Genomic DNA, 26582 nt, shown 5'->3' with positions numbered 1-26582 from the left:
AATAAATATTGAAACGCAAGATACTGTTATCGGCTAAATTTGTGATTACGGATGCGTCAAATATTTGTCCGTATCGGTCAAGTTTTCTCGTGTCCGCTTGCACCAGCTGGCCAAAATACTGGTCTTTAGCTGGTTTTTAATCGTTACATCTGGCACATTGGGAAAATATTTTCTGCACGTGTTAGTAGGCGACATAGAAGAACTTGTATACACAGGGAGATAGATATAGTTCTTTTTTGGCATTTCTAAGGCCGAATGCGCGAGAAGTGCCTTATATATATATATATATATATATATATATATATATATATATCCCATAATTCACTGTAATTACAGTATCAACTCCAAGTCTAAGCCGTTCACTAGCGTAATAAAAAAATGTTCCTGCCTGAATCCGCAAATGAGCCTTTTGATAGTAATCGCTCGTCAAGCAACATTGGTAGATGGAAATAATTAAGCTGTCGCTCGAGTATGCAGCATAGAATAGGTTATAACATCACTAGATTTCCGATGAATAGCAGGCCAAAAGCCCCAACGAGGCAAAACTTAACTCCCGAAAAGTTCTAAAAATAGACTTTTTGGACGCGTAAAATCCTGAAAAGATTAACCATTTAAGCTTATGTGGACGTTTCTATCGTTAACTAAAGCTATCCTCACTAAAACAGTTTTTGCATCAAAGCTCCAAATGTATTAAAAATGGCTTCTTGAAGCTTTTTGATTAATTTTCATGCCTTCTTAACCTCTATCCTCTTGAGAATCTTGCTGCGCACTTCACGAAAATCTTCCTCGAAAATAGTCGCGTAAAGACTGGCAACAAAGTTTTTAATTCTGGTGGCGGTCTGCTTGCGTGAAGACATTACATAAGAGCTTGTCTTCGTCAAACTGTAAAAATGAAGTATTGTTGTCTAATTAGCTTGTTTTGTTCTAAGAGAAACTAGTTGTGTAATGCGCAGAATGACTAATGAACACGTGCTCGCTACGACAAACAGCCAACCATAGTGTGCCTGATGAATGCCCTATATATATACTGACACCTGTGTTTCACTTGGCCTCGTAATCAACCTATTGTGTGTATGTGCTGTTCGTGGCAGGCGTTTGACGGCAGAAAAAACTTGCAGAGCTGCTTTAGGGAAAATGGGCTTATATGGCGAGGCATCAAGATACCGTTAGTAGCGAACGAGCATCAATTAGGAGATCGTACCGTATGCTCAGCCCACCGTGTCCTGGCCCGACTACTTTTCTGGCCAGACCTGATTAAGCGGAACAAGTGGTTGGCTTTTCATATGCGCATCAACGTTGATAATAATAATAGTAATAATAATGATAATATTAATAATACACTAGAGGGGTATTGTTTTCCTCTTTTATATCAGCCGTATTCACTAGCCCTATATTATGCTCTAATAATATCCATATTAGTGGACTGTGATCTGTTAAACCAAGACCGTCGAACTCGGCTGTTGGGTAGGTGAACGGAAGGAAAATGGCGTGTCGTACAAAAGCTAATCCTACGCTGATTTCCCAGGATAACCTTTTAGCTTTACATCAATCTAGAAGGGTCCGACCGGCGACGAAATTGAGCTATATTGATCCTGGTATCATTCGACCTTGATCGACAGTATGCTATCAATGAGATTCTCTGTTAATAAATAGAACTTTGCGTAAAAACAAGTGTTCAGCAAAAATAGGGTTTTGAAGGAATGATATGTATACGGTTTTGCATCTCCTTTTTATCTGGAGTTTGGTGATTTTAGCTAAAAAGCTACATATGTGATTTCATTTTTGGCCCCTCGGGATTTGAGGTGCTAACACAGACTAATTTTCCGTTTAGAAAGAAAACTATCGTTGTAGCAAGAAAACTCACTAGGAACGAAGGGGAACCGGAAACAAGAGCGAGAATGACTTTACCTTGAAGGTTGAAGGCAACTTTCAGTGGCCCAAAGGCCGATAATTCTGTCTGGCCCGTTTCCGCTTTCCGACGATGAAAATATTGTCAAGATTGTTAGCTGTTGTAGTATACTGAGCTTAAAACATAGCTGCTGTCTGTGTGTCAGTTGCAGCATATCTTCATTATGGCGTGGAATTTGGAGTTTTCGCATTTCTTAAAGGGGGCCTCAGCAGGGACTCTTACCTTAAATGGACGACTGATGTTCAGTAGGACAGACTGAAGAAGGCCTACGCCAATCTTCGAAAGCCTCCCATAAGTTTCAGATATTCTCAGTACGGAAGCCTTATTAAGAGGTAGGCAAAAAATATCACAGAAAATCGAAATTTTCTGTGATATTTTTTCGATAAGATACACACATAAAGGCATAACCATTAAAAAAGTTGAAGGGATGACTTAGCGTACACAGATGATATAGAGGCAAAAAGAGAAATTGTGATGGTATATGCTTGGAAGCTTAAGTTCTATAGTACTCTGGATCTTTAACAACTAACTATGAAGCTTGACTGCGAACTAAGCATACCGTATTATAGCTAAGGCACCCGAGAATAGGACGCGTTCACAATCTATGAAACCGGTGTCGGTTTCTACATAATGTAGTTTCTCACTGAATAGTGGCATTTGCAATTCACGGCGGATTGTTTAGCAAATATTATTAAAGGCTATTTGCAATTTGTCCCATTTCATCGTTGCGTGCTCGTTCTTATAATGTTCAGTATTTTCTGGAAGCTTGCATCTTAGGAGACGTAAGGTAAACGCATCTGCAACCGTTAGTTCGGCCTAGCAGCTGAAAGACAGACATTTTTTGCTCTTTGCTAAGTAGTAACTACTATCGGAGGATACACTTTTATTTAAAAATGAAAATATATTATTTAATGACTCTTTATTAGGCATTTAATAACCAGCTTTTTTGAGACTGCTGTTGGTTCGTCAAAGGAGACGTTCGTTGTGTCTATACCTATAGTACAGGTGCATTCATTTGCGGCAGCTCTTACACAGCAGACGCCAGAAGCGCTAGATCTAATACATTGCCGCTTTCGTTATTATTAGCGGCGCCCGCAGTCTGACGCATGCGACCGTGACTCACCAAAATGAAACACCTTTGGGGCGAAAGGGCGAAACAGCCCCTGGCTGTTGGCGCAGGACAGTTTACAGTCGACAATGCGATTGGCCTTATTTGTTGGCAACGCTGAGCCTCATGGTGACGAGACTGCAAGTTGATAATACACTGACCTCCGCATTCGCCTACTACCCAACATTAATAGTAAAGTATGAGGGGCTAGCAGTTATCCAATCGTCCTTGATCAACGTAAACATTATTTACCTAAATGAAAGACTATCGGCGTGCCGACGACCTACTACCGCTCAACGCTTCGCTGGTCACGAGCATAACATGGTCATGATGGCACCTCTTGGAGGATACCCCAATTTAAGACCTCCCATCTGTGCGCCCTCCCTGCAAGCGTCCTCTTTCCTTTTTGGGTACTAGGGGGTGCATGTATACGCCAGTACACAAGCTCCGTTGACACGACTTCCAGCATAGCATGCACCTCAGCCCTTACTCAAACAGAACGGTCCACTGCCTTTAGCCAATTCGCCTTCCGCAGACGGAATGATGAGGTTCAAAAACAGATAAAACTGGTCATGACTGAGTGTACCTTTTTTACGGTTGCGTACGTGTAGCATTTTAGAAAAAGAACAATCTTATTGGTCATCGTGCCTATCAACTAACTACTCTGTACCATGTTACTACTACGCATACTGGCTCATAAAAACTGAAAACGGTCTACAGGGTAATCAATCGGGCATATTTCCGTAGGTTATAAAACGCGGTATGCTGTGATGAATATGGGTAATATAGTTAGTTAATTGTTCATTTACAGCCAATGGAGTTTTATCAGCACCAGCTAAGCAGACAAACTGTATGAACGCTGCTCAATATTTGATTTTTAATTATTCACGTACGTAAGTTATCTTTAAGTTAAGCTATACGTAAGTTCTCTTTGATGAGAAATTTTCTGGAACAATGGCCTGATTTTAACAACACACCTTCCTTAATATGTGATAAAACTAATTTTTTCTTTCTTTTCCTTTACTCCTCAGCTTCGACCGTACCGAAATGATCGCTTTTTTAAAGCAAATACGATTTTAAAATGTGTTCTCTATTTTATTATTCCTGTGTTGCCTTCACTTGCCCATTTTCACTTTTTTTTTCTCCAAATGATCTTCTACAGCATATACCCCTCGAATAAGCTTCTGCCGATTCCAGGGCATAACAGTTGCACAATTTTGCCTGTGCCTTCGACCAGACGATGCAGTATCCGCAAGTTAAAAATGAAGGAAAAGATGATTCTAACTTGTCGGTGGTTACAAATTTGACGCTGAGCCTCGTTACCTTTACTACCACGATGGATGTGTCATCTGTATGGCGAATACGTCGTGCGTTCTTATGGCCTTATAAAGGCGTTTCTATATTCGTATCCTGTCTAGTCGACCATTACTACTTCCAACTCTTTTTTGTGGACTCTTTGTAGGTTTTTACAAGATATGAGTCCTACCACCCAGATTTTAGTGCTTCCTAGCTTGTCTCATGAACAATTACAGGTGGTAGATGTATCCAGCGTGGATTATTGTTTATATAATCCCTAAGTGAAAATAAGGTTTGTTGCAGAATGATAGAGCCTCATATTCTATTGATCATTTCGCACAAAGTATGCATGACGGTAGTTTTTCCTGGGCACGTGGTCCACACAGGAGAACCTGAATTAGCGGTTTCTGATATTCCTAATAGAAACTCGGTCCTTCTACGGCAGTGTGGTCCATACTACTCTGTCTGTGCAGCTTGATGACAATTTTAATGATAACTCAGTTATGATGCGATCCCACGCCGAGCCAAAACGCCTAGTTGGAAAATGTCTTAAGATATTCGAAAACTCCATTATTTTACTCTATCGTCTGCTTTGAAGTTTTAAAGCCTTAAATACATGAAATCTCATCACAATACATCAAAAAAGCAGCATACGGTAAGCTAGAAATGTTTTGCTATTTTTTTCCATCACCTGTCTAGATAAAATATTCGAATAGGTACTTCAAGAAGCTGATCTTCGTGAAATGTGCAACAGAGAACAACGCATCCAAGCCCAAAATTCCAAGCTATTTTATTTGGAGTCGGCTTTTATAATTTGGCACCGCCTGTTAATGAGCATCTTTCTTGAAAATAAGAACGAAAATTCCGCAGTACTGAATATTGAGGCATCGTACGAGCATTTTGAATCCTTAATTCATCCAAATGAATATGCCGACTCGCATAGTCTGCTTCTATCAAGGTCATAAAGCAAGATTTATCGGTACTTTCTTCAAATAGATAATTTTTGAATTGCACTAAGCTACGCCATCTCGGTTTGTCTTTGCATGAAACTCCCTAGAGCGTCCGAGCTGTTGGCGTTTTCGAAATTGAGTTTCTCCTTGGTTTTGTTCAGATATCACTTCAGATTTCTCTATTATCTCAAATTCTAGACGATCTCTAGCAGGACCACGCTCCAGGGATGAACGTGGTCACGTAGAGATGTTTAGTACTGCGTATGTGTTCGATGTACATTCTTGTACAGCGAATTTCGCACTACTAATTGTTGTTTCGAACGTTAGAAAATGAGACCCGTTGTGCAAAATTGGATAAAGTCGAACGAGGTTTCAAATTTTTACATAGACTACCTAACACGCCTCGGCCTTAATGATAAGAATAAACATAGGGACGGGATTACAACGAAAGGCCAGAGCTCTGCTTAGAAGCCGGGATTTAAGAGACCAAAGAACGAAAACAGCGTAAAGGCTAGTCAAAAGGCCAAGAAAGGCCGGAGTTGAGAACCGGCCGTTGCTCACTGATGAGGAGGGAAGGGAGAGTATTTTGAGAAAATAAAAGAATGTTGCTTTTGTACCTTAACAGTAGATGAGAAGACGGAAGGGGCTAGGCAGACCAATGAAACTTCATGACTAAGGAGAACTTCCTGGAAGGCAGCTGACGAGAGAGACGTGCCGGAGCGCACTCTTACCAAATTCCCGTTACCTAAGTTAAGAATTGCCTAGGCTGTTGCACGAACGCAAAAAGCATTTTTAGATTTCTCTAATAAAGTAGGTCGAATAAACAATATCGTCTCAAACTCCACACATGTGTCGGTGGAATACAAACCGTACTGGACCCAGAGAAGCTTAGCAGTGTGCTAATTGTAGAAAAATCACTAAACTCCTATCTAGGTTTGAAGATTTTTTGTTGAAGTTGAAAGCAGGAATACTTGAAACCGATTTTATTTTGCCTTGGGTACTGTTCCAAGAAGTAATTACCCGAAAACGTAATCCAGTCTTGCGTTCTTTACAGCATGCGCTTCTAAAATAGACGCAATTATACGTATATTTATTACAAGGTCCAAACAGTAACGGGTTGTGAAAGTTATAATTCTATAGGTCGTACGACTGTGATTAGGTCAGACGGCCTGATCAAACGACTACTCTCCGAGTCATGTCATATCCTGTACATGATCTATTTGTTTACGGTTACGAACAAATGTACGCCTCGGATGTTGCGGAGACATTTTACGAAAGTTGTGTGCCACAATAAAATCAGTTTGATTCAATATATCTACGTAAACGGCGCGGCCATGCACCTTAAGGTTGCTGTTCATTGTCACTGCTTACCAATTAGCCATAAGTATGCCCCCCAAACAGTTAAGATGGACACTGTTGGCGTGACATAAGCCATGTCCGTTAGCACGACGGTGCCTCCTTCCGGCTATATCATAGTGTCGCATTAGGGTCTGTAATTTCTTCACAAGTTAGATTTTTATATCTAAACAAGTTGTAGTGGCCCGTCTGCTTAATTCAGCAACAGCATGTATTCGCTCTGTGTGGGCCTAAAGCTGGCTAGGATTATGGCTGCTATTGAGCTCATGCCCAATTCATGTTCGACTCACCCGCAATTCATTGATTCTATTAGAGATACTATTGGAATTAACTATTGCAATATAACTGCAAGCACGAGAAGTGTATGAAGAATAGCGCCAGATTGTAGTTAATTATTCTTATACGATTTTATATATACTTAACTTTAATTAGTTTTTATTAAAATCAACCGCACGATATGTATTGTATATATATATATATATATATATATATAGTTTATAAGCTTTGCAAGAAATAGTAACGCAATTTGTGATCAATAAGTGTTTCCGATAAAGCAGGTGCCGTTAATGATTAGTGCGAACAATATCCAGTAAGTGGGTAGAACTCAATACTCACGACGCAGTTTATGCGATATAACTGTAGATAAGGCCTAATCAGTGTTGGTACAGTAAATTCTGAAATGGGGGAAACGTTTCGCGGCACAAGTTCAATCTTTTGCCACATTAATTTTTCGTGCCCAGGGCACCGATCCGGAAAGGCTAAAAGTGACGAAGAGGCCTGAAAATGATCTGCAGATCTGCAGCTACAGACTGCCACTCTGAGGCAGCTAATTCACGTTTAAGTTGAGCCTATCGAATGAGCGGGCTTTCACTATTGAACCGGGGCTTAAATGATGTATTGCGCCCAACGGGTGACGGAACACGCTGGTGGGCGGAAAAGGAAAATGTACCAGGTTGTTCTTGTTTAAGACACGTTATGCTTTTCATAGTTGTACACGTATTCACCACGAAATTTGAACGGTAATGAAAGCATGGTCAACTCTATTCGAAGCTAACTGATACTAATTAAGTCAAGTATGTAGAACAGTTGCTTCGACGACAGCTTAGAAATTGCGTCAAATCGAGCGAGTAAGCTAAATCTTAGTCGACATTAGATTTTATAGACGAGATCCCCTCGGGCATGGTTGGCATTTATTAGCCCTCTGGAACTTATTCTGTCAGAGGATTTGAATTAAGAATCGAATCTCAGATGCATGAATGGTCTGGTAAATGATGATAATTAGAGCAAAGCAGACTGATCTTTTTAGGTTAGCATCAACTGTAGTTATGATCGTAGCATTAGCAGTTTGCTTCTAAAGGACACAGTTTGCCAAGCACCCAAGGCTTTGTAATTTTGTTTTGTACGAAACGGAGTAATGGCAAAATGTACGCGTTCCTAGGCGTGACTACCACCATGCCACCGCTTTCGTTATTCGCTTTCCTTTCTTAATATCTATCCACACCACCCGAACTATCAAATCAAACGTCTCAACCAATGTGTCCTTAACCTAAACCCGGCCCTGAAACCCTACGGTCGACACGCAGAGGAGACCGCAAACTGTGACTCCAGCCGGCTTCTCCAGCTCCTCAACCTATTCCCGTCCGTTCCTTCGGCCCATCTTGTTCCAAAAAGGGGCTATTTCAGACAATGTAGACATCGTTTTCGGAGCTTGGTGGCTGCGTATAAGTTAATATTGTTATCCGACATTGTTCGTTCACAGGGCCGTCCCCCGCATTGACTGCATTTGCCTGCGCCCACAACGGCAGCCCTAGACGAGTCCTCTGCAACTGCCGCTGCACTTGCTATGGCCTCGCAGGGGGCCCCGGCTCCCGGGGACCTCGAGCTACAAAACGGCAATTCGCCTGCTGACAATTCACCTGATTCACTACAACCGGCAAGCAATTTAGCTCAGGTTTTCCCGGCGGCAGGGACTCTGGACAACCAGCCTCCGTCCGCTGCGCCAGCTGACCAAAGGCAGCTGTTAGAAGGCGGCTTAGGCCTAAGTTTTGCAGAAGAGTTGCGTCAGGTTGAGGAGTCGGCCGAAAGCAACATTGCTCATCCTGAATTACGCCATTTCGAGGATCCAACCGCGAATTTGCCACCACGTGGTTCCGTCACTGACGACAACCGCAATGTACAGGAGGAGCCGGATGTTAATAAAAACGTGTCGCCTGTTGAAACGTGTCCTACTCAATTGCATGAGGCTCCTTTAGCAGAGCCTGACTTGACCAGCCTTGATAGCCAGAATGCACTTAAGACCAACGCAAACAAACAGGCAAAACAGGATGCTAACGCTGACTTTATCCCAAAGCAAGAAACAGCCCAACAAATTGTAGAAGCAACGACTGAAAGGAAACATACCCGTGCTTTGTCAATGTCCGCTGCTGAACTAGAGAAAATTGAGCAGGAAGAACGCAAGTCCGGCAGCATGTCAGAGAAGTCTGAAAGCCTTGAGGTTCAACCAAGCTCTTCCAGAGCAGCATCTCTGGATGCTGATATCGCGAATAGTGTTTCTGCTGATATTGATGCGTCGGGTATACCTGAAACCGAAAGCCTGAACGAGAAAAAGTTCAAAACGACAATGGTCGCTGCGAACTCCGGCGGCAATGACTGGGGTCCAGCTGAGCGCAGAAAGAGTGCCTTCTCACTGAGTGATCTTCCATTACCTGATTTCAATAGCGGGGAACAAAGCACAATGCCAGACTCTAGAACAAGAACAGGTGTGCCGGCATCGACCGTATCAGCGAAGCAGAACGAGTCTAATGAAAAATGCAACCCTAATCGGAATCCTGACATCGCTACAAGTGCTGGGGGGCCAAGTGATCCTCGCCAGGCTGATGCACCTTCTGAAGAAGGTGGGGACGGCAGAGCAGTGACCACGTTACTCAGTTCATCAGCAGCAATTGTCGAAAGTGTTGCTTTAGATGACGTAGTCCCATTACAACAAGGCGACATTGATCCCGACTCGAGTTCGAAGCCTAGCGCATTTGCGCATCTTCTTTCAAGCACGGCACGTATCGCTGAATCAGTAGCCCTTCCTGAACCGGTAGCCGAGGCGGTTGTTGAAACGAAATCCCTGCCTGCAGAGGAGGAGGAAATCAGTAATGAACAATCAGCCATTTCCGCTCTACTCAGCACTACAGCCCTGCTGGCAGAGAGCGTCGTTGTTCCAGAAGTAGTTGAAGCGATTGAGTCACGATCAGACGACAATGAAGTCGCGGAGATTGCCCACCAAATCGTGGAAAGCGCGTGCGATGCAGCTGTAGATCAAACCGCATCCATCTTGGGTGGTAGTCAGCCTGAATCCAAAAATCAACGGGAGCCACGATATGACTTTGAAGAGGCACTGGATAACCTTCGTGATGTTAGTCCACCCCAAACTGCGCAGCAAGTCCATGAACTTCCCGCCAACGGTAGCAATCCAGCAAACCCGGAGAACAAAGCGCCTAATATCTGTGATGAAATGGACGAAAAAAGCTGTGATAACGCAGAAAAGCAAATGGGTGTAAGTACAAATGAGCAGAAAGAGCAGGGTGCTGATGGATCTCCTTCTACTGCCGTAAAACGCGATGCTGAACCGGACACTGATAGCGGAACAGAGCAAACTGCTTCGCAGGAAGCTGATGGCCGCCCATTGCAATCAGAGCCCGCAGTCTGCGTAGTGCCACAGATAGGATCACACGAATCGGTACTGGATGGATCTAGTGGTAAGCGCTCTTTGCAGGCTCCGCTTTTAATGCATGTAAGAAATGCTTCGCTTTACTTAAGTTTTGTTAGCCTTCAGATAAGATACTTAACTATATTTTTTTACTTATATTACAGTTGCCGCTTCCGACATGTTCTCGTCGCTCGGAAGCAGTCTCTCCAGTGCAGGACAGGCGCTATCAGCTAAGATAGAGAAGGCGGGCGAAAATATTCAAAAGAAGGCTACCGAAGTTGGCAACAAAATCGAAAAGACAACCAGTGAGGCAAATCAGAAGCTTCAAGAAACGGCAGCTCAAGTAGCGCAGAGTACATCTGATGCAAAAGATGTTTCATCCAAGAAAATCGAAGAGGTTAGAGATATGGCCAAAGAGGTAAAAGATAGTGCAGTAGAGTCCTTGAAGGATGTTAAAGGAAGTGTCGAAGACCAAGCAACAGAGCTCGCCGGAAAAGCTAAAGACGCAATTCAGGTTTCAAAAGAGGCTGCCGTCCAGAAGGCGACAGATCTTAAAGATAGTGCAGAAAAGACAGTCCAAGAAGTCAAGGATGCCGCCAAAGAAACTGCCGATAATTTACAAAAGGTAGCAACAGACGTTAAAGATAACACTATCGAGTCACTTCAGGAAACTCAAAAAGCCGTCGATGATAAAGTCGGACACATACGTGATACTGTCGCTGAGAAAATTAGCGATGTAGACACCGCAGTTAAGGAGAACGTTGAAAAATTCGAACAGGTGGCAGCTGATGTTCAAGATAGTATAATAGAATCAGCTCAAACGGCGAAAGCTGATGCCGAAGAGAGAGTAAAAGATGCTAAAAAAATAATTGAGGAGACCGCTGAAGATACCAAAAATATCGTGAAAGATACGGTCGATGAAGCCAAACAAATAGCTATCGAATTAAAAGAGAGCGCTGTGGAATCATCCCAAAAGGTTAAGGAGACCGCTAAAGATTTGATACAAACGGTCAAGGCTGAAACCGCTGACACCGTAGGTGCGGTCACAGCCGAAATTGCAGGTGCTGTTGACGCTGGAAAACAGACAATCATAGAGTCAGCGAAAAAAGCAAAGGAAGTAACCGAAGAAATTAAAGATAGTGCAGCTGCATCAGTCAAGGATGCATCCCGAGAAGTCGAAGACAAGGTAGATAATGAGGCTGAAACTTCTGATCGAAAACCTAGTGCACCCATCACAGAGATCGCGCAAGCGATCAAAAAAGGGGCGGAGAGCACTAAGGAAATCGGAAAAGACGTCGTGGATCCTTCTATTCAGTCTATTAAGGGTGCCAAAGAGACCTCTGATGCTATAGTCGCGGATCTCAAAGAAACCGTTACCGAAAAGGTTTTCTCCACTTCTGCAACTGCCAAAGAGCTTCTAGAGGCTGGCGAAAGTATTGTTAAAGACACAGTAAGTGACACTAAGGAGAAAGCGAAGGAAAGTAAGCAACAAGCCGATAGCGACTTCAGCAACCCGTCAGAGGTTGTCAAGGAAGTCAAGGACAGCGCTCTACAATTGTCCAAGGATACACTAGCCCAAGCTGCAAAAGTAGGTGAAGCTTTGAAGGATTCCGCTTTGGAAATTGGCAGCACCGTTCTCTCGGTCTCTGGTAAAAAATCGCCCCAGGAAGCTAAAGATGAATCCAAAGTAGGTGCAGACAACATGGAGAAGCCTGCGAGTGCTGAAATAAAGAAGACAGACGAGCATAAGGAAGGCGACGAAGTTGCCGCGGAAGATAACGCGGAAATTGCTCAGGGCAAGATGGAGAAGGTCTGCGATGAAGCAAATGATAGCTTTGATAAAGCTAAACAAGCACTGGATGAAATGAGTGGTAGTGTGAAGGCCGTTGCGAAGGATGTCAGAGAATCACTAGACGATATCACTACGTCAGCAGCTGCTGCTGCCGCCGGTAAGCCTTGCGCTGCGCAGGAGGAGGCAGTCAAGAAAGCTAACGCTGGCAAAGACAAGACTGCTGATATCAAGGATGTTGTTGCGGAGAAAATCGAAGATATTTGGGAGGGGGCGGCTGAGAAGGCTGATGTTGCCCAGGAATCTGTGCAAGAAGCCGCTCAGAAGGTCGCTGACAAGGAAGGAGACGTAAATAGCATCGCGTCTGAACAAGCTGCGGAAGTGGCTTATTCCGCTGCTGCCCAAACTGGAGAGTCAAGTTCGAACAAAGGCGTCGTTCAGAAGCCTGACATAAAGCAAGCTGACACGGTCGACGCTGCCGCTGACAAGCCGGAAGCTTCCAAGGATGTTACTTCAAAAGGTGTAGTTGAAGCCGAAGAAGAAATAGCTCAACGAAGTGCAGAAAGCTTGCAGAAAATTAACGAAGAGGTTGCAAATAAAGACGAGACCGCCTGCGCAGCTGACATTCGGGAGAACCTCACAGACGTCGATCATTCTGTAAATGCCTCAAGCTCTGCTACTAATGACAAGCCCAGTGATAAACAAGCACTAGAAGGCGTTAGCGCAAGGCTTGAGACTGTAGTGCAGAAGGATCATGATCCAAATAGTGAAATGATTGTTACAGAAAAATGGGAGAGCAACGTCATATCGCTTGCAAAGCATCAGTTAGACGCAGACCAGGATGAGCTCAGCCAGGATGAGGATGCAGCAAGTGTTATCAATGAAGAAAAAGACGACCATGGCTTTGATCCCCTCTCCAGCAAATTCGTCGAAGAGCCTGCTCTTGTACCCTTCACTGTCCCTCGGGTCCCCAAAGAACGCGATGTTGAAACCTTATTGAAACAGTCAGATAATGTACTTTCTCATGTAAGTAACGACAGCTTCAGTTTCTTGCTGACTCATGATATAGTATTGGCGCCAAACTTTAAAAGTGTTGCTTTTATCCGGAGACCCATTTTCTTGCATTGCTTTGTTAGAACACGTATGCTTCCAGGACATAGCAAAGCTATGACCTCCGCATCCGCAATTGATATAACTTACCTTTTATTATACTAATTATTGGAAAGGGTTGTCAGCCGAGCACAAGAAAGAATTAAATTAGGTGTACCAATAGAATAAACCAAGTCTAAATAGCAACATTTACATTTTACACATAGTGAATTCTGCATACTGGCTGTTTGTCTACGAGTTACAATCAGGTACAATACGTGGTGTCGGTATCTAGTAGGTTTAGTTATCGTACCTTTCACTTTCTGGTCGCCGGAGTGTCACTGGATTATTTTGCCGAACTTGAAATTCAGATATCTGAGAACGCACACACGACAGTCGTAAACTGTATCACCATTAGGCGGAATACTGAACTGTTGTCTCATAACCAATTGGACTAGTTGGACCTGTTTTGAATCATCTTGCTTCCGTTGCATATCCTTTTAACACTTGAACAGGACGCGTCACATGTCACTCGATCACGGTATCGTAAAATAATCAAGTTCAAGTGAAAGTCAGTTTTAAAGGATTATAAGTTTTCGTAAGTGGTAATGTTATTTCCATATATATTTTCAGACTGAACTTAGTACAAACAGTTCGGGTACGGGTGCAGCTGAGGAAGGTACCCTGCCCAAACGGTCGACTGAATTCTCATCCCTTACTAGACCTCTTCAAACTTCTCCCAGTCAATCCATGACCACATCTATCTACCAGCCGAGTTATTTGCCAGCCGACCAGGTAAGTAGTTGCTCTTCTATCGCAGATAAATCTGTACCTTTTGCCGCATCTCTGCGCTAGCGGCATCGCTTTTCGTGTTCCTTTTTTTCTTCTCTATTTTGTTCAGTTCTTATATATGTTTCGTGTTTTTTTCCTGCACTGTAAGCACATGGGTGGCTGCCTGGGGGTGGGGCACGCACTAAATTTCCTCCTTGGCACTTACAGAGAACTGATGCCATAGCCGACAAAGAGGAGGAATCCCAGACAGAGTCCACGGCACCCGAGCCGGAAGCCGAACTTGAATCCGGTTGCAGGGAGCCAGTTGTTCAGGAAACGCATCACGATAAAAAGAAACAGGAAGAAAACAACGATGAAAAGAAGACGACTGAATCTAAGCTTTCTGAGGGAGGTCAAAAATCTACTCAAAAAGGGGAAACCGAAAAGACGGACGAGGCTCAATTACAGCAAGCTCACACACAAGAGATAGCGGCAGCCGAAGCTACCGCCGACGGTGAAAAATTCAGTGTCGATGAGGAGTCAAAAACCGGTGCCAAACTGGAAGAGCATCATGCAGTAGAGTCGCAATCCTCTACTGCTAAAGATCAAAAGCCTGTCATCAGTGATGGGTCACCACTTTATGCCAAAGGTGAAACGACAGATAATGCTGATGATGTTGATCGCTTAAGATTGAATGCGCCTGAGGAGACAAGAGGTTTACCAGATGACAAGGCTGTAGAAGATTCCAAGGGAAGTGCAACTTCAGAAACGTCGGCTGTAGACACTAATGAAAAATTGTCCGTGGAAGAAACTACCGCCGCAATGCCGGCCGAAGACGATATAACTGTAAAGCAAGGACGAGAACAAGCACACACGAGCGAAGAGCAGCCTAACAAGAGCTCTATAGTAGAATCCAGCCAAACTCCGGAAACTGACGACGCTGATTCCAAAGAAGCCGCAACGAGTCATCTTGCTGAAAAATCTCCGGCCGAAGAAACCACTCAGGAGAATAAAATTACTGATTCGAGTGAAACTGCGTGCCAAGACGTTCAAAGCATTGGTACTGCAGAAGCTGTTGATAGTGGGACACATGAAGCTATGAAAGTGTCTGTTGACGAAAATTTGCCAGAGAAAGATGAAAAGATTACCACCGGGGATAAGGCTGCTGCTATTCAGCAGATCGCCACTGAGGAAGCTGAGACTGAAGAGACTCTCGCTGAAAAGTCTGTCGCCGCTGCAGAAGTAGAAAAGGCAACTAAAGAGACTTCAAAAGACGATGCAACCGCGGAAGAAGCTTATCAGAATGTTATGGCGGGAGACCAAGTTCAGGAGGCCACGACTAACGAAGCCCATGGAAAAGCCCCCCTTGAGAAAGCGGGAGAAGATGCACAGACAAACGAGTCTCCAGATGTTAAAGATGAGACTGCCGGGAGTGCTGCAGGAGAAGGCGAGAAAGAGGAGTTAGTTGAAAAGACAGTTCGTGCAAATGATGCGGTGGAGGTGGCAGAGGTAGCCGCTAGAAAAGCAGCTTCTGAAGAGGCTTCTGAGGAGATTATCAACGGGGCAAAAGTAGACAAAGAAGAAATTGAGGAAGAATCCACAATCGAAAAAGCCGACAGAGAGGCCGCCGAAGAGACTTTGAAGGACGATACAGCTGCTAAAGAGACTTCCAAAAATGTTACTCCAGAACACCATGTTGAAGAATCTACAACCGACAAGGTCTATAAAAAAGCTTCTCTCAAAAAAGAGGCGGAAGATGAACAGATACAGAAGCCTTCAGATGCTTCTATAGTGGAAGACGAGAAGGAGGAACTAACTAAGAATCTAAGTGGTGAAGATAAAGCTGGAAAAATAGAAGAGGTAGCCGCCGCCGGAAAGTCAGCTTCTGAGGAGACTGCCACTGAGGAGAAGGCAGCTAAAGAGGAAATTGAAGTCGAGCAAAAGCTTGTAGTTGATAAAACCGACAGAGAGGCTGGTGAAGGGATCTTGAAGGACGACACAACTGCGGAAAAAACTCCTAAAAGTATTACAACAGAGGACCACGTTGAAGACGCTACGGTTGATGAAGTTTGTGAAGACGTTGCTCTTGAGAAAACGGCAGAGGATGAACCGATCGAAGAGTTTGTAGATGCCGCCAAAGGTGCGGCTTTTCAGACTCCCGCAGTAGAGGACGAAAAGGAGCAGTCAATCGAAGAGCTTGTTAGTGCGAATGATGCGGTGAAAGTGACAGAGGAAGCCTCTGAAAAAACAGCTGGTAAGGAAATTTCTGAAGAAATTGCCATTGAGGAAATAGCATTGAAAGAAGAAATTGAAACTGACGAAAATCCCACAATTGAAAAAGCCGACAGAGAGGCCGCTGAAGAGATCTCGAAGAACGATGCAGTTGCGGAACAAGTCTACGAGAACGTGACGGCAGAAGACCAAATTGAAGGGGCTACGACTGATGAAACTTGTGAAAATGCTCCCCTTGAGAAAACAACAGAAGACGAAGAGATCGAAGAGCCCGTAGACGCCAGCAAAGATGAAATTGCCCAGGCTGCTGTGGAGGAAGATAGAAAGGAGGAGTTGATTGAAGAGCTAATTAGTGCAGATAATACAATGGAAGTCGCAGCTGAACGAGAAGATGAATCAGAGAAAAAAGACGCAGAACATGACAAGTCAGAAGAAAAAAGTGATAAAAAAGACGACGCCGTTATTAAAACGATGGCGAAGAGCCCCAAACCCAAGAGGAGGCCCCGTTCGCCAGAAAAGAAGGTAACGCGAGTTCGAATAGTTCGGGAGCAGAAGAGGCGAAAATATAATTTGACTTAACTTTTTAAGCACACAACCTTCACAGCTCATTTACCTTGCGATTTTCTGTCGTTGTATACCTCTAAAATGAGCCGTTTGTGCTATTTTCGAAAAGGCATATAATTATACTAACATCACAATATATCGCGTTTGAGTAAAGCAGGCTGATTAATACTGTTCTAAACTATGCCCGTTTTAGCACAATCCAGCTACTACGTTAATGAGGTAGTGTTAGCTTTGTATGAGGCCATCTAACGCTGTTTCGTTTCGACGGTGGGCACAGGTGAAAAAAGTTGCAAAGACAGAGGATACTAAGGTGGTCTCAACAGTGGCAGCCAAGAAGTCGGTGGATAACAAGAGGCCCGCGTCACCGAAGAAGAGTCCAGTCAAGAAGCCTATCGACGATACCAGAATCATAAAGGTTCGTATGAATGCGAAATTGGGTTAAATTTGGGCTTCAAGGAGCTTGGAAGTAATACGCAGCTAATTACGGAAAGCTATTCAACAAGGGCATTTGTTTACGCTTAAGGTGACCGCATATCAAATGCAGGACAAACTTGAACTAAAATAAGAAAATCTGCTTTGATTTTGGCGTAGTATATTTAGACACTACTTTTTTGACTTAGATTCTACATCTGACTTGCATTTCTAATGACGCCTTGCCGCGAATTCTCTAGATGATTTCCAACGAAAAACTCTTTCATACACAAAGTTGGTTTATGATTAACTGCAATATATTTCAGTGGGAAACCAGAAAATGTAGCAATTTCAACGATGAAACTCCAGCAATGCAAATCCATAGAATTTTCTCGTAAATTTTTTTCATAAGAAAACAGAATTTTCGCATCCGTCACTTAACCCCGAACGACGATAGAAACACTAATGATCTGAGTTCTGTATGCACAATTCCAGACTTCGACTAAACCGACCTCCCCTAAAAAGACGATTAAAAAACGGGCGGCTTCTGCCTCGACCGAGAAAAAGGACAGTGAAGTTGAAAAGGCCACTAAGGACATGAGTACTTCAGAAAAATCCGCCACTGTTAAGAAATCAGCCTCGCCTTTTAGCAGTGTCAAGCCTAGAGTTGATACGCACCTCAAAGAAACAAAAACTACCTGTAAGTTTTACACTTTTTTGTATTGTTTTAATTTTTGGGTTAACTTTGGTACAGCGATGACAAATCTTACAAACGTTACTCTCACATACTAAGCATAATCACGAGCGGGTCGTATATAGAACCAAAAGGACCCCAAAATAGAAACTATCGGATATATGCACGAATGTGTGTGGCTTTTTTATAGTCCGCTGTAGAATATGGCCGCGCAGAGATCATAGGCTTAGAGTAACCATATTTTTTGTCAGTTATGATAACTCTAGGTTAACCAAAGGCCTAGTGCTGCATTGAGAGCGCAGTATTACAGTTGAAACCTAGCGGGTCAACTTAAGCTTGTCCTGTGAATAACATATTTGGCTGCTAATCTTAAGGACACGTGGTGTCTGGATTTGAATCCGAGCATAGGCATGCTCTGCTTTGTAGAGCCAGCCGTCTGTCTGATGGAATGCCTGACGGTGCCTGAATATAGAGAGGTCAACTTAGGCTATATACTAAATATATATTGCAGGTCAAAGGGTTAGTATATATTCTGCGTTCAATAAGTAGAGAATGTTGAGAATAAGATTTGGTGGACTATTATATAAAACGTCTTGCAGCCATCCGACGGGAGCTCGTCCTTAAATTGGATTCTTCCCGGACGACTGGAGAAAGCAAGAGCGAGCTGAACACTCCCACGAATCGGCCTCAGTCTCCTACTAAAAAAAAGCGTTCTAAAGAGGCCCCAGAAATAGGCGCTAGCAAAAAAAAAGCCATCCCCTCCAAACGAGCAAAAAGCGCCGCACCATCTGCCTACAGACGATTTATGCAGCAGGTGGGCATTCCAGATGGTTTCGATACAACCTAATATAAAAAAATACTAGTAATAATAACAACAACAACAACAACCCAAGTAATGAAATGGTTTATGTAATAAGTTCCAAAGTATTTTTACATTCAGCTCGCAGATGCCTTACAATTGCATCTATCACGATTGCCTTTATATTCGATACCTTTCAGACCACATCGGAAGTCGTGTCCTCAGTTCCGACAAAGACAAAAATGAAAAAGTCACCCAGTGCAGACTTGGATGCTGTCAAGAAGTCCAAGGTAACTAAGAGTAACAAGGCAGCGGCGAACAAAGAGAACCCAGATGTAAACGGCGGTAGCATCCCGAAGTCAACTTCGTGCAACTCTGATCTCGCCGGTAAAGGCGTTGTCACCGCCACAACAACAACATCATCAACAACAACCACGGCCGTGAAACGAACCAAGTCCCCCTGCAAGCAGGTCGTCCGTCCCCCCTGGACTAACTACTTTAGCTAAGCGATGACATCCAGTGATGACACAGCACAGCAGCACAAGCAGCAGCAGCAGCAGCAGCAGCAAAAGTATAGATACATACACGAACAACGGAAATTAAAAAAAAAAACGAGTTATAATAATAATAATAACGGGCAGGAAAGGTGAGAAAGGATGCTAAGAACAACAAACCAGCAGCAGGAGCGACGACGGCGGTGGCCAACTCGGCTACCGCGAACGAGTACCAGTGGCGTCGACCGGCGTTTTCGGTTCCCGTTATCGATCCCGGTCCTAGTCGTCGTCATCCACATTGATACAGCTGTTTCAGTGACCGCAGGAAATATGCAGCGGAAAACTGATCTGTTTAGCAGATTAAAGCTGGTATCAACTTACACGTTCCGTCCGCTTGGACATCTCCTCTCTGTTCCACTCTTTTTCGGTAGAAGAACTTTTGAAGATACTGAAGCTTCTATCATGCCGCTTCCGACCTGTTCTCCCGAGCCCCGTGTAGTTTAGTTGCAACTTTAGACGTCATGCCGAACTCCCCTCGTAGCGGCCTGGTGCCGACCAGGGGCTTTGTCTCAGTGAGCACTAACTGACTGACTGATATTCAAAGATGACAAGCGACTCGCATAGTAGTCTTCATTCCGATCGGGTGACCAGAATTGCTTCGAATTTGTTTGTCGTTAGGTTTCTGTAGCCCGTTCGCAAATATCAAATGAACGCTCACCCTAGTCATAGCAAGTGCTACTATGGTCACCGTTATTCGGGATTATGATGAGGCTGATTGATAGGGAGCAAGGGAACGGCAAGGCCCACATACGCGCTATTATTACAAAATAGAGGTCACGTAACTAGCAAATGTACTTATGACATTAAATATGAATGGCAAAAAAAATAGTTTTAGACATGTACAATAGCGAACAGTCGCAATTGAACGCAGATACTTTACATCCACGCCCTTAGCATTGTATTATTATTATTATTTCTATGAATAGATACGTCTAGATAACCTAACTAAAGAACGAACGGATGGGTAACAAATGAATAAGGAAAGTCACAACTCCCTAGCCTATTTCTAACCGTGAGACCCGCGCGCGCGAGGGTGAAGAGGGCAGCACAGGCCCAACCAGTCAAGAGTTATTATTATTAGCTTTATTTATCCTATCCATCTGTAATCATTTGTACTGCATGCCCACGAAGACCTAAACCTTCAGCGACCAACCACATACATGCATCGTTAGTCAACGACACCCATACGATTGGGTGTCTCGCCAGAGATATATATATTACTGACTACATCCACTTTTCTACGACGCTCATATCGAACCTTGTCCCTGTCAATTGTCGAGACGATGAAGTATCAACGCTGGTTTGCGTCGCTCACATTGGTCGTATCAACAGAAGTAGCAGCAGAAGTTACTGATCAGCAATCGTCCTTCTACATATTACCAATGCTGCTGCTTCGCTTGACGTTACATCAGTAGATAACCTCGTAGGCTAAGTACGAGTTATGAGCAAAGAAAAAACAGATTGCAGTGAGACGTTACCTTCGTCGTCCAGAATCATGATTTATTACTGTGAACGATCTCAAACTGTCGTATGCGTTTTGCTTTACTAAAGAGCTGATCGTTTTAAAAATAGGTCGCCGGCGTTATTGTCTTACCTCTTACGTCGCGTTTTAAACGCCATAATAATCTTTGCTATTCATTAGTAGTTGCTACGTAGTACTTAATGATCAAGCGATTTTACTCGTGTGGGATACCGACTAAGTCAAAACGCAGAGTTTCAGAGCCGTGAAGGTACTATCAGTCCGACCGAGGGTCGGTTTTATTTGTTCTGTTTGTTATAATCAGAGCACATATACGCAAAAGGACGATCCATGATCGGTAATTAGCTTGACTGACTGACTGACTGACACGCTTATTCTGAGCATCTGGCGTGTTTACTTAAACTATATATATATATATATATATATATATATATGCATTCTATCGAAAGCGGGTTGCTGGGGCGATAGTAACGTCAAGCAAGAATTTTGGATAAACAGTAGTATTTGGAAAACGTTATAATGAGAACCTAATAATAGAGAGAAAAACAGCTGTCTGAATTATCAGCAATGGAGAGGAAAACATCCTTTAACAAATAACATACAAGCTATTAGAAGTAGTGAAGATGCGTACTTCAAAAAGAAATAATCTGATCCGTCTGCACTGTATTGCCGTATGTATAATAGACCAGAGATGAAGATTTGGTTATTGTCACTTCAAGAAATAATATAACTTGCAGTATGGCAGATGATCCAAAAAAACGAGCGCAACTTAGGTGAACTCAGAAGTAGAAAATGTACAACCAAACTTCAATATTTCACCATAACAAATAGAAACATGCCACCGATGGTGATAAAGAAGGATGCTTATTATTATTATTATTATTATTATGAAAGAAAAAAAATTAATTATCTATTATTGCAGCGCGGTGCTGAAGTGTTTCATGCCGTGTGAAGTGGTAACTGTCGCGTGAAGAAGTCCGTCATTTACGTTTGTCATGACTATACTGGACATTCTGATGAGAATGAAATTTACTAACGGCTATTTATTATATAATGAATTATTATTATAATGATGATGCACGAAGATTAGGCTTTTATTTATCTAACGTCTTATTAAATGTGATTATTAAGTATTGCAAAGAGTGAAAATAGTGATGTTAACAGAGATCCTTGTCGAACCATATGAAGAGTGTTCATTGTACTACGACCAGTGTGTCTATCTCGATTATAGAGTGGAAGGTATATGCATGCGTGCAGAGACGCTCTGCGATATTACGAACTGTGTAAGCGATGAGCTGATTCAGTGGTAACCTCGCTAGTAGGAACGTAACGAGAGATGGGCCTCAACATTATAAATATATACACATCCATACACCCGTACTTTTGTTGTTATTTAAGGAGAGGGGGCAGCAGACCGGAATAGTCTACTGACGAATTTCGACAGAGTGGCAAACGTTCCGGCGTGCTCGATGGGCAAAAAACAAAAAAGTATCGAGGTGCATTCGTTTCGTTTAGAAAGCACCGCATAACATCGCTAACTATTACTGCTTATCTGTCACAGACAAAACGATGACTATACTCAATGTTGACGATGGTGATAAGAGAACATAACAATGATAATCTAATCAAAATATCGACTATGTAGCATGATATCGGCAGAGGTGGTGGACGAAACAATTGTAGCAAACAGGATGTTCGAGGCCGGGGTCAGCGATGGAAAAGCCAAGGCAGAATCTCTCTTGAACCTGAAATGCTTGAGGTCGTCATTTAATAGCACAGCTATGATAGTTATACTATAAAACAAATTCGTGTTAATTTAGATTGGAAGTTTCCTAAATGCCAGCATACATGGCAAGAGGTACGGTTGGCCTGTTCCTTCCCCGGCCGATGTCTGTCGTCTTCTCACCATGCATCACCGTAGTCTAGGGTCAAGCTGAGGCCACCTATATTTATTTAGATATTAAAAGGCGGACCGCCACCTCCGGGGCCGCTAGCTAACAGAAAGCCCGCCCGCCCGCCCGCCAGTCTCCTATTTTCCTTACAAATGATTACTATTAAGATGTTAATAATAATCGTTATTACTGTTATGAAAATAGAAATACCGGTAACAGTGAGGGAGTACAGCATCGCACGGATACAACGACGGCACCAGCAGAAGTAACAGAAGAGAGAACGTTGTGCAAAACAATGGGGCATCGTACCAAGGTATAGCGGGGTGGAATCGTCCAGCCTCGGTCAATCGTATGTCAGCGAATGCAACTGGCATATTCTACTCTCAGTAACACAGAGACAAAGCCTTATGCTGAGATGAGCCCTCTCCTCCGCCGATTCAGTTGACAACTTGTTAACTAGGCGTTGTTTCGAATAGGTACCATTAAATTTGATAAATTTAGAGAGATGTTCAAAGGTTTCGGTCCTTCTTGTTAGTTGTAAAGTATATTTTCCTTATAGAACACAGTACTTTCCCGACAAATTTCAGCATGGCTAATAAGTATAGCTTGGCTAAGTTACTCTCGAGCTGTTTCAGCGGAACATTGTTAGCGAAGCTACAATAGATAAGTTAAAACGACTTGGTTTTTTGTATCGGAAACAGTTACCGGTTGTGTTGGGCGTTAAGCGACATTAAGCTAATTGAATCAAGCAACGGAAGTTGGACAGCAAAAGCATATGAACAGCAACAAGAACCGAATGACAAAAGGAAAAAAACAAACGGAAAAAAACCGCGCCATTAAGCGTCACCCATCTAAAGAGCGGAGTATCATATCGTATCGGATGGCGTTAAAACTGGATAGATATATCTATACAGAAAGGAACATTTATCATATCTCTTATGGATACATGTACATGTATCACTAGCAGTGAAACTATGTCACTAGAGAAGCGACACGCAAACAAGATTAATGATCCCAACAAGCTTCTGACTGTTTGTGTGTACCCTGTGTACATCAAGCGAGAAATAGGAATGGCTGTAGCTAGTGCCAGTGGGGGTACAGACGATCCGCAAGACCATCAACCAAACCGCTGCTTATAAGAACCTAAGCTTCAGAGAGCAGAAAAAAAACCGATGATAACGAAGATACTAGAACAACTGATAGCTGCAAGGTGGTCGCTAGCAGATAGTCGTTATCGACATGAACCGATAACTCTGGATTCAGTTGACTAGCATTGTCACACATGGCCATGCTCATTGATCAACTGGAGCACGGAAACCCTTCCCGAAAATATCAGACTTTTCCCTATTGAATTTTAGTAGAAAATCGCGAAATTCATAGAACAAGTGGGTAGTCTACAATCGCGAATTTGCAAATATATGCAGAATAAAAAAATACATTCCTTTCAGCTGGAGGGGATATTCAATAAGCAGTTCTAGCTGATATCACAAACAGAATGAGATACACCTTATCTACAGTCTTAGTGAAAATAGCCCGTCAGAGGAACCCGCTAATAGCAATGGTGAAGGCCTACTAATAGAGCAGGATCTGAACGTCGGCACCAGCCGAATAGTCGGACATGAGTTCCGTTCAAAATATAGCCATGCTACTATTAGTTGCAAACCCTTACATGCGGATAAGCTCCGTAAATATATATATACAGGTGGGGTGCAAACTCCGTGTCTGATGGGTCCGTACTGTATAAAACGGTTATAGATGTGTCAAAATTTGAAGCTATGTGAGTTGCTCGTAGCCTTAAATGATTGTGTCGTTACCAGAAAGTGTGTCCACCATCGCCTAGCGCCGTCCGTTCAGTGAAGCATATTCAATAAGTAAAAATGCTATGGTGCCATTGCCGCGTTTGTCGTCAAACAATTAGAGTGACTGCAATGGCTCTGCGGAAGGGAGGACCAGTTTTCAACGAGGACAAGAAAAAAATCGTAAATAAGACAATAAGTTTCATCCATAGTCAAACGAGGGGTTTTTGCAACCTGCGGCAACGCCCAACAACAGCTCTTGCCAACTCTAGAAAAAAAAAAATGTAACGGCGACAAAAATCATTGTCGCTTATATAATGCTACTAGATAATTGACTGACAAGAAGTTACTATTGTTTGTCTTATTTACTTATGGGGGGGGGGGGGGAATAATACGATGATGCTCCGTACTAGCTATTATAAAAAATATATGTATATATCTATATACTCCGTAATATATATATAACAACTTATAAACAATATTGATGAAAGAGGATATTTATGAGTCGTTTTGTTGCGTTTGGAGTCCCATCAAACCAGCAAATGTTGCCGTCAGCAATTTCTGTTGGCAACAGAAAACGCAAGAGAAAGTGTTGCAATGATTCAATAAAGCTTCATATATCGAGTTTATTTACACTCAGAAGTGTTACAAATAATAATAATAATAAAAAAAAATACTTAGAATACAAAACATTTGATATTTACTTTGAAGACACTGGAAGTTGGTAATACTAGTAATAATAATAGTTCTAGTAATAATAAAAGTAACATTGAAGTAATAATGGCATAGATAATTTATTTACTAATGAACGAATTTATGTCAACGAGTAATTTATTATGACAATAATAATTTCTATTATCACGCGCAGTATAAAACGTCAAATTAAACCGAGGCGATCATCAGTCAGAAATCAGCATATAACTATAATGATATCAGAGAGGATGATTAAAAATGGCGAAGAAAAGCATTACATTATATAAACTACGAGGCACTCGCAGTGCCGTGTTTAGAGAATTTCGAAGGGGTGTATGTAGCATCTTGGTGGGCTATGCCACTGTGTGAGTGGGGCGCTGATGGTGTAGCAATATTAGGACACGCGGGCCCCGTCTAACAACAGACGAGCAGCAAAGAACGCAAAAAAACTAAAACAGCGAAGCGGAAATGACAAAACTAATTAATGCAGCTGTTATGCGTGTGTGTCGACGACAAAAACCTATGAAAAGACGATACAAACAGCGACAGACGGGTAAATGAACGAAAGCTGCACCGGGAAGGGAGCAAGATGGACACGAGGGAAACGATGAAGATAAAGAACAGGCGAGAAAGTGAGACGTCAGCAGCGGCGGCGGCGGCGGCGGCGAAGACAATCGCCGCTGGCTGAGTATTATAGAGCCGAGTTCTAGTCCCTAGGATAGCTTAGTGGGTAACGAATTTACCTGCTAATCTTAGGGCGGCGGTGGTGATGATGATGACGGTGGTCTAGGTTCGAGTGCTGGCGTAGACACACGGCTTGTTTCGTGCTGGGAGCCAGCCAGCCAGCCAGCCAGCCAGCCGTCTGTATGATGGAACTATGCCTAACAGCGGTGCCGGACATAGGACACGAAACATTTAGATTTGAGCCCTTATTAGACGACTAGACGATTGAAAAGAAAGAAAAACAAACTCCGAAAGGATCGAGAAAAAAATAAATTCGAGAGGATGAAGGACGAGCTAGAACGAGAAAAAGAAAGACACCAATATATCTATCCAATCCAATTTAATCTAAAACGACTGCGCTAGCGGTTATTATCTAATCGAATTACATTGCTATCACTATTGAACTCATTTCGTTTTGATGTCACCATTACAAATAGGCGAAAATACACATAAAAAGTAAACATTATGAAGACAAATTACAGGACTATGCTTTATGAGTAATGCATTCTCCCGTTCACACGAGCTCTTAGCGTTAATTAAACATGATGTTATTAAAACCTACTGAGAGGTCAACAATATATCCAAATTAGGCTTCTAGCAGATTAATATCTTGGAGGTGGGCCTTCTATACCGCTTCTATTCGCAGCAGGCCTGAACGATAACAACTTAAATAATTTTTCTATAATAATACCAATAATAATAATGATAATAACTATTATTATAATAGATAATGATACATTATATTAAAATAAAATTGCTGGTAGTTATTTCAAAGTTAA

At 42.7% G+C, this 26582-nt stretch overlaps 1 protein-coding gene across 1 annotated transcript in view; it reads left to right on the top strand.

Moving 5' to 3' along the window:
• The window catches only part of LOC111262310 (uncharacterized), a 41738-nt gene extending 15156 nt beyond the window's left edge, over positions 1 to 26582 (top strand). Inside the window, exons 2-9 of the mRNA XM_086969026.1 lie at positions 8379 to 10365; positions 10481 to 13131; positions 13828 to 13989; positions 14194 to 16719; positions 17039 to 17176; positions 17668 to 17872; positions 18466 to 18680; positions 18866 to 26582. Of these exons, the coding sequence (XP_086825152.1) occupies positions 8463 to 10365; positions 10481 to 13131; positions 13828 to 13989; positions 14194 to 16719; positions 17039 to 17176; positions 17668 to 17872; positions 18466 to 18680; positions 18866 to 19171 (8106 nt within the window). The 5' untranslated portion in view covers positions 8379 to 8462 and the 3' untranslated portion in view covers positions 19172 to 26582. The remainder of the gene's footprint in view (positions 1 to 8378; positions 10366 to 10480; positions 13132 to 13827; positions 13990 to 14193; positions 16720 to 17038; positions 17177 to 17667; positions 17873 to 18465; positions 18681 to 18865) is intronic.

Source organism: Varroa jacobsoni, unplaced genomic scaffold, assembly GCF_002532875.2.
Source record: "Varroa jacobsoni isolate VJ856 unplaced genomic scaffold, vjacob_1.0 scaffold_644, whole genome shotgun sequence".
Taxonomy (NCBI): domain Eukaryota; kingdom Metazoa; phylum Arthropoda; class Arachnida; order Mesostigmata; family Varroidae; genus Varroa; species Varroa jacobsoni.
This window is presented reverse-complemented; position numbering and strand designations above follow the sequence as displayed.